General features: G+C 36.8%; 1 protein-coding gene across 1 annotated transcript; it reads right to left on the bottom strand.

Moving 5' to 3' along the window:
• Positions 1-861: 861 nt before the first annotated feature.
• cmc1 (C-x(9)-C motif containing 1) lies at positions 862-7,934 on the bottom strand. Its single transcript, XM_014967180.2, has 4 exons — positions 7,811-7,934; positions 7,332-7,424; positions 1,939-2,029; positions 862-1,744 (listed from the first exon to the last, which is right to left on the bottom strand). The coding sequence occupies exons 1-4, from the start codon at positions 7,827-7,829 to the stop codon at positions 1,624-1,626; spliced, it is 324 nt and encodes a 107-aa protein (XP_014822666.1). The 5' UTR covers positions 7,830-7,934; the 3' UTR covers positions 862-1,623.
• Between the last annotated feature and the right edge of the window lie 1,025 nt (positions 7,935-8,959).

An 8,959-nucleotide genomic window follows, 5' to 3' on the forward strand; every position in this document is an offset into this window, starting at 1 on the left:
TTAGAAATAGCAAATCAATATAGATGCAGTAGCATGTAGTGATATTCCTGTCTAATAAAACACAAAACCTACAACCAGGGAAGTTCATGCCTGTTGTAGTGTTAAGTTGTGGGAAGATTCAGGTCATTAAAACCCTAACTATTCCAGTCGTATGAAGTTTGTGATTCAGCCAAAATGCTCAGTCATGCTTAGCTTTGTCCTAGGTTAACTATGATTCGCCTTGTTCAATACCAAAAATAATGTTTAATCAATCTTTTTTTTTTCTACATTAATGCAGTTTATGAAACTTTAAACTTTTTTAAAAATCAGATTGTTAATGGAAATTGAAACATGATTAGTACCTTGGCATCTTCAATTCCAAATCATCTTCTTCTCTGGTATTGTCTTTCTTTCGGCCCAGTCGGGGCATCGACTGTTTAAGTCCATTATCTCAACATTTTTTTAACTAAAAAAACATTGATTAAATGGTCATATTTACACATATCTCTATCTATAATCTAATTTTTGTGTCTGTTTGAGATATACAAAAAAGGGTGAAAAACACAAGTAACAAGTATGTTTTCCTGTGCTATCTTTCTCCGCGTATACGCCTCTGCAGCTTGCACTTCAGACAAGTCCCACTGACCTGTATAGATTCTTCTCAGCCTAACGTGACATGATTGTTGATGATTCATGTCGATTCTCTCTTCATGTCAAAAAGCATCTAAAGTACACAATAATAGCTTCTTTCAGGATTACGTAGCATAACAATTATGATGTTCTCATATGTTGACATTTCTCGGGACTTGGTTTTAAAGGAATGGCAGATAATCAGTTGAACTTTTGTTCCTCAGAGTGAATTGTTCAGAATGCAACACCTGCTAAAATCACAATATTTAATTAAAACAATTGTATATAAAACTGAAAAAATCTAATTGTGTGGAATCTTTTCATACTCCGAGTGCGTCGACTTAATGAGTGTTACATGCAAGACACTTTTCATTTAAAGCCATTTCTTTTTACTAGACATTTCTACGGTACTCTTAAATAAATTACAATCTTATTGAATCGGCTGACGTCTTTTCGAAGCACTATCAAAAGCCATAGTTTATTTTTATTTAGTTTTAATTCTGGCAACTGTTTTTTTTTCCTGTATTGAAAACAAAGTATGAACGTCACATAATTACAAGAGGTTGTTCCAATCTTTTCTCTTTGTAATATTCAAATATTTTTCAGATTTTTCAAAAAGCAACACACAACGTCTTGTGCTGATGACAAAGCAAAAACAAGCAGAGACACTGATACAATTGATGCAGTCGAATTAGCACATATGCAGCACTTTAACCTGGATATGCAACATCCAGGTTAAAGTGCTGCAGTCCCAGAAATTCCTCAGGAGTGATCCTGTGCAGTCATTTTTTCTACATACTTCACCTACGACTCTTTATACACATGGACCAGACATTAAACAAGATCATTTAAATAAAATCCACTACTGCAAACCAAAGAAATGGTAAATATGCCCAAGATTTTCACACAACGCAGTCTTGAAGTGAGTATGAGTAGCAAACTTGGCCAAACTGCCTCCAGAATTCCTGGAGTCTGGGCGCCCAGAAGAAAGACGTGTGGTTATCGTTTTGATTGTTACATGCTGGTTGGAAGTTTCTGGGTCCTGTTCTTGGCCGGTATCCCCGTCTTCTGAAAGTCCAGTTTTTCTTCAATGTACTGTCGTTTGCACTCTTCAAAAAACGCCGGATCGTGGTAGCTGGCAGGGAACAGAAGGTACAGAGTCACCGCTATTGGACAAGTTTGGGAATGATGAGACTGGACGGGGAACAGTGGTCGTGTTTAGAAGAAAATCAGAAAGCTTGAATGAGAGCTATTGGTGCGTGCGGTGCTGTGACACCTTGGGGTGCGAGTGGAGCCGAGTGGTGTAGAAAGTTGTGCAAAAATACTCACTGTTGTGTCAGGCATTCCTTCAGGGCTGCGTTTTCTTCTCGACACTTAAACACCATAAAGAAGCCGGACTCTTTGCAGCAGCTGTTGAAGGCTGGATGGAAAAAAAAACAAAAAAACAGGAAAGCATCAATTCTCAGATCAGTTCTGATCAATAATACAGAGGACCAACCAAAGCACCAAAATCAACCAATTGCATACACACTGATGCACTTTTCTTACTTCAGTAAAAATGATATAATGGTTAAAGGTGTATTCTTTGATGTGTAAATGGGAAAAATCATACATTTTCCTCATTTGATCCAAAACAACATCTATCCAAGAATCTGTAGCAATTTTTTCCTCTTACACGTTGCACTCTTTGGAACACAATAAAAAAAAAAAAAGAAAAAACAGAATTGACAGCTGAGACTTTAAAGAAAACTAGTGCATCTTTTATGAAAATGTATGAATTCATGATGCATCAATTAAAAGGAGCACGTTTTAGAAGTTAGATGTGATCTGCATGATGTACAAGTTAACGACTAAAATGGATTTAGGTTGTATAGTGATGTAGAACAGAAGTCAATACAATTTCACCCGTTCGCAACTCTTAAAATCTGTAATTGTGTCTCTTTAGACAAAATTAAACCACATCCTTAACACCTTTAGCAAGACAGGAAACTGTGTTAATTTGTGCAAGTTAAGCTTGTGTGAAGATAATGGGCGAGTCTGAATTGAACGCAAACACACTTTGTAGGCCACAATAACCTGGCGAAATGTTATAGGAGCCCAAGGTCACTTCCCTTTACATGCTCACAAACATCATTTTTACTAAAGCTACAACTCTTGTGGGTCTGCAAGACAGTTTTTATAGGAGTTTTCAACCACTGTTCCAGTAGTGCATTTGTGAGGTCAGACACTGATGTTGGACACGAAGCCCTGGCTCACTGTGTCCATTCTCAATCATTCCTAAAATGTATTTTCAGATTAAGGTTACACCAAACTCACTCATTCAGGTTTTTGGACTTAAATAGGACCGTACAATGCTACGTCCATATCATAGTGTTCATATTCTTAGCAGTTAGCTAAGGCTTGTCTAGCAACAAACAGTTAGCACGTTGGTCGCCACGATTTCTATCAGATGCGGGACAGAGAACGTTCATCCTTAAAGCGATTGAATAAAGAATGCCTGAAAAATATCGCGTCCAAGCCGTCCTTTGCAAATAGGGATATTACACATATTAAAACTGTGTTCATTATGATTCAAAATATCATGCAGCTCTGATTCCCCCCCCTCCCTCCGATAGTCAAGCAGCCCTAGATGACACTTTAGCGAGTCCTTCAGGGATGCACCACAGCTACTGTCACCCAACTCTCTACACACTGAGCCGACTGGAAGGTGTGGAAGACCGAGTCTTCACCTTGTTAGCAAGTTCTCTCTCTGAGGTTTTAATTGAAAGGGCCGCCCTGACATCTTATCGCTGACATCAGTATGGTTATCACAGACGTTGTCATTAGGATGCAAATGTAAAAAAAAAAAAAAAAACAACTGAAAAAACCAATTTAGAGAAGCAGAAGAGCGCGACTAATCTAATCAAGCGGCGCCTCATCCCTGTCCCATGGTCCCATGGTACTGATGGAGACTGCAGAGGGTTGCCTCTCTGACCACACCGCGGCAGCTCTACCATCTGCACAGCTGTGTGGCCAGTTTATTGTCAGAGGAAGCTGATCTGAACAAATGTGTGATGCCACCTTCAAGATAGGCAGCTGGGGTTGACATTTGTGTAGACAAAAAAAAGTATAAGTGCAGCAGTTAGTGTGAAGAGAAATCAAATGGCAATGTTAATGTGTTGCATAAACTAAGCCTAAAAATAAGGTTTAACTTTGATTTAGATGTATTACTTTAGTAAGGAAGCAAGGTAGATGATGTGTGATGCCGAGGACCTTTTTTTTTTTTTTTTTTTTTTTTTTAACCTCAAAGGCTCTGGGACTTTTGTTAGAGTGCATGGCATCCTGAGCTCTTTGAAAAGCCCCATGATGATCTGTTTTCAGTTTATTGTCAGAGGGATTCAGTGAGAGCACTGATGACACAGACACTAACAAGATTACCAACAAATCTGGAAGAGAAACAGGCCCACAGCATCACACACCATCCACCTTTTTTACTCCCTTACTCAATAAATGAACTCAAGCAAAAGGTCTATTTTCTCTAAAATTGCTAGCGTAAAAATTGACAGTCGATCAAAGATTAATTTAAAGTATTTTTCTGAATATTTCGAGATTTCAAGGTTTCTCTACCAATACGTGTGAAGGGTGCTACAAATTTGGGATTTTAATTTCGAAAAGGAAAGCTGATTATTCTTACCAACTTTTTTCTCAAAGTTTAATATTTGAGATAGAATACGGGAGCAAGATACACTCAGTTTAGAGAGAACATCATAATTGTTATGCTACGTAATCCTGAAAGAAGCTATTATTGTGTACTTTAGATGCTTTTTGACATGAAGAGAGAATCGACATGAATCATCAACAATCATGTCACGTTAGGCTGAGAAGAATCTATACAGGTCAGTGGGACTTGTCTGAAGTGCAAGCTGCAGAGGCGTATACGCGGAGAAAGATAGCACAGGAAAACATACTTGTTACTTGTGTTTTTCACCCTTTTTTGTATATCTCAAACAGACACATTCAGAGGCTCAGAGAAAACAAGACGTAAAAAAAAAAAAGAAAAGGAAAAAAAACACCCAAAAACAAAAGCACGAGAGGGCGGGGGATGAAGGTGTGAAAAATGAGTGAGAAGAGAAGCCTGTAACGTAATGGGGGTTTCCACTACACACGCAGCCACCGACTGTCCCATCACCTCCGCCTGTGCATGTGCACGGACTCCCTCTGAGAGCAGCACCACGCCGGCTCATGCAGGCTGCCGTCGGATTTCTGCAAACCACAACAACTAGGTATCGGGCTGATGCGTCGCTGCAGTCAAGAGGGCACACGAGAGAGCAAGGCTGCGACCACGGTGTTTTTTTTTTTATGCAGATGCAGTTTCGACAGCTGCCGAGTCAACTGGGATAGGCTCTCAATTGACGGAGCAGAAGACGACTTGGGATGCAGGTGCAGGCAAACGCCAGGAAAGAAAGACAAAAGGGTCAAAAGTTCGACAAAGAGGGAAAAAATACAATACTAAAAAATAAGATTAGGGAGGGAGAGGAGCTTACAATTATTTTTTCACGAACAAGGAATTGATTAAGTCAAGCATGCAAAAGGTAGCTTAATCTTGAGAATTAACATGTTTTTGGTGCCAAATCTCGAAATATTCAGAAAAATACTTAAAATTAAAAAAAAAAAGAGAAAAAAACAGAAATCAATTTGATGATGCTACATGAAGCTGATGAGAGCTGGTGGTGTCATTACTCAAAGTAAAACGAGGCCCGTAACAATGTTGGCTGAAAGGCCATTCAGCAAGAAAGAAGTCATTATGTAAAAAATAACAGAAAATACTCCAAGCTCACCAAAAAGCCGGCAAATTTTGGACACAGGCCATTTGATCTGATGAAGCTAAAACATTAATTCGAGTGTTTGGCCATAAGTTTGGGCACAAACAGGACAATGATGCTAAGAACACTTCAAAAACCGTTACAACAAAGCCACTATTTTGGAGTGGCATTCACAAAAACCTAATCTCAGTGCCATGAAGAACAACCAGCAACCCTAAGTCAGGTACAGCAGCTCTATGTGAAGGAATGGGACAAAACTCCAGCAAACTCTAGTGAGACAATTTTGAAAGGAGAAACTAAACGACTAATGCAAATAAAGTCTGTTTTTTTTTTCAGAAATGTAAATACCATAGAAATGTAAATACCAATACCACAATTTACTCATTTTTACAGGTTAACAGAGTATCTATGGCTCAGAAATAAATGTATGTAGCTACCATCTTAGAAATTGTCAGTTCAAAACTCAATCACACGTCAAAGCTCTCTTGAAGAAGATATTCACCACATTCCACTGAAACATAAAAAACTACGACTGAGCACATGTGTGCATTTAGTTTATAATGTAAAAGAGCATTGAGTGGTAAAACCAGAAGACATTTCCTGTGTCATTACTAATCCCAGCTACAAGTCCATCTGATCTTTCACCAGTTTGTACAACAATTTCATCCTTTCAAATTTTAAAATTGTCCTTGTCAATAAACCTGTTCCTAAACTTGTACCTACCTTTTGCAAATCAGTTTCTCATACTTGTTCAGCATTGTAAGAAATCACTGAGAAATAATCACGTTAATGTCTCAAATAATGTATTTTAAATGCAAGATACTTTTAAGATTTTGTATTGTAGCATATTTCCATTGATTGTGGTTCTGATATATCAGTTGAACCATGATCAAACCAAAATAACTAAAGTTAAACACCTCCTTAGCTTTTCTACAGGACATTCTTAGTCCAAAGGTTTTAATGTCCCAGTAGGGGATTCTAAAGACAAATTATCCTACAAATAATGAAAAAAAACAACAACAAAAAACACCACACTAAAATTGGCTTAAGGTTTTTGTACATGTCAATTACAAAATAGATGTAAATTAATTACCTACTCATCATTGGTCATCAAGTGAATTGACATAATCTATGGTTAAAACGGGCCATAGATACAGCTAAGCTCACAATTACTTATGTTTGTAATATTTTCATATTTATTCCAATGAAAATAATATTAACATTTGGCACTGGTCCAGTTAGAGATCCATACTTTATTCCAATAGTGATTTTGTGCTAGAAGCTAAAAATTGAGCTGATTGGAAGGTCTTCAGACCTCAATGACTTTGAGGTGACCGATTCATGAACCAATTCTTAATTTCCAAAAATCCCAGTGGAGACATGCAGAAAGCTGATCAGTAATTATAAATTGTTTTCAATTGTCACTTAAGACCTTTCCATTGTTTACTGAGATGGACGTAAATCATACCCAAAATGCCTTTCTGTGTTAATAAAAAAGGTCAATAATAAAAGAGAATTCACTTACAAACTACAACCTTTTGCAAAACATCTTATGTTTAGAAAGATGTTGGTATTTTTTTCAAATCAGAAACAAACATCTTGGATAAGATGTTTGGATAAGACCTAAATCTGCAAGGTGCATTAATATTTTTGGGTCAAACTATACATAAATCAAAGAGCAATGACGGTTCTTAGTTATTTCCTGACTTGTTTTGAAGGTTATAAGAACTATGATCTCCTCCTGGTTTAAAAGTACTTGATGGGATACATTTTTCAGGTGCAATGAGTACAACTGTGTTTTGGACTGTTTTATGAAAATAACTTTTGGTCTGTTTTATGAAAATAACTTTTGGTCTGTTTTATGAAAATAACTTTTGGTTTGGTTTTAGTGCTTAAAGATGAGTTTTCTCTCTTTCTGACCTTCAACTCTTTCTGCACAGCGCTCCTTGGCTTTCTCCCTCATCATCTTGGGGATCAGGACATCCTTCTCCACATGCCTTAGAGGGATTTCCTCTGGTGATGCAGTTAAAAACAAACAGAAGCACAGAATGTCAAAAAAAAAAAAAAAAAAAAGCAATGATCAGTGTTTGTGTTTGTGTGTGTGTGTCTGTTCAGTTCATTACAAACTACAGCCCTATTTTCGCTGTAGAAATCGGTGAGGTTCGAACTAAATTCAAGATAAATCTACTAAAATAACGTAAAGCCCTATGGACAACAGTACGTCATGAATAATCGGTCATCAGACCACTCGTGCACACACATTGTTATGCTAACGTAGCTGTTGTAGCCACAACTTTTACAAATCGTTTCTTGAAAGGGACACCAAACGTCAGTACTCAGCTATAATTACCGAAATGCTACTAAAGCAAGGAACATAATTAAGGAACGCGAAATAGCACCTGTGTTTGTTGCCTCCATCGTAGCAGAGCTGCTCAAAACATTACAAAACTGCACCAATGTGACCTAGCTCGCGTATGCTCCAAGACTTCCGCTGACGTCAATTTGTGGTTTCTGAACTACAAATCCCAGAAACGCCGGGGGGACAGACCTCTTAACCGAAGGCTCACTGAGAGAGAGCAAAAGGGTAATAGATGAATCAAGGAATGAATTAATAGATCAATAAATACAGAAAAATAAATAAATAAATAAATAAATAAATAAATAAATAAATAAATAGATAGATAGATAGATAGATAGATAGATAGATAGATAGATAGATAGATAGATAGATAGATAGATAGATAGATAGATAGATAGATAGATAGATAGATAGATAGATAGATAGATAGATAGATAGATAGATAGATAGATAGATAGATAGAGAGATATGTTTTGTGGTCAAACAAATAAATCAAAAACAAGTCATTTATTTTATGAGTTTATCTTTTAGCTGTCTTTCATCCCCTTATGCCCTCAATATAATGTCCCAAATGAACAATGTAAAATAAGTACACCCTCTTGCACCTTACTGATAGAGAAAGCTAATTTAGCAGATGTTAATTAAACTCTTAAAGATTTTTTAGCTGTTACCGTAAGGACTCTTAAATTCTTTGTCTTGTGCATTATCATTTCTATGCAGAAAACACTGTTTTCACTGTTATGCATGTTTTAAGAAAACCGTTATATTCTAATGGATTTGAATGTTTTCTTAATTCAGTGATCATGTGATATAGGTAACTGGGTTTTGTCATCTTAGTTCTTTAAGGCATGTTGAATCAAGTCTTGGGTGTCTGAGAAGTAAAGTACTTACAGGTTGATGTGTGATTCGAACTGAACAAAAATGTTGTTCTTTCTGCTAAAAGCTTTACAGTTCACAATTTTTGAAAAAGGTAAATTAAGTCTAAGAACATAAGACCAACTAATTTAACAATGACAGGCTTAAACTGCATCTGGCAATCCTAAATAACTGGATTGGAAAATGAATTATTATCATAGTGATGTCAGATTGAATGCTTGTGTCACCAAACTTGTTCAGCAAGTAGAAGTACCAATCTGAAGCAGTGACACGTATTTCATGTTATGGCATTTATCTGAGATAAAAATCAGTA

Source organism: Poecilia mexicana, unplaced genomic scaffold (assembly GCF_051168715.1).
Source record: "Poecilia mexicana isolate PSO_F unplaced genomic scaffold, ASM5116871v1 scaffold_16, whole genome shotgun sequence".
In the NCBI taxonomy this organism is placed as follows: Eukaryota; Metazoa; Chordata; class Actinopteri; order Cyprinodontiformes; family Poeciliidae; genus Poecilia; species Poecilia mexicana.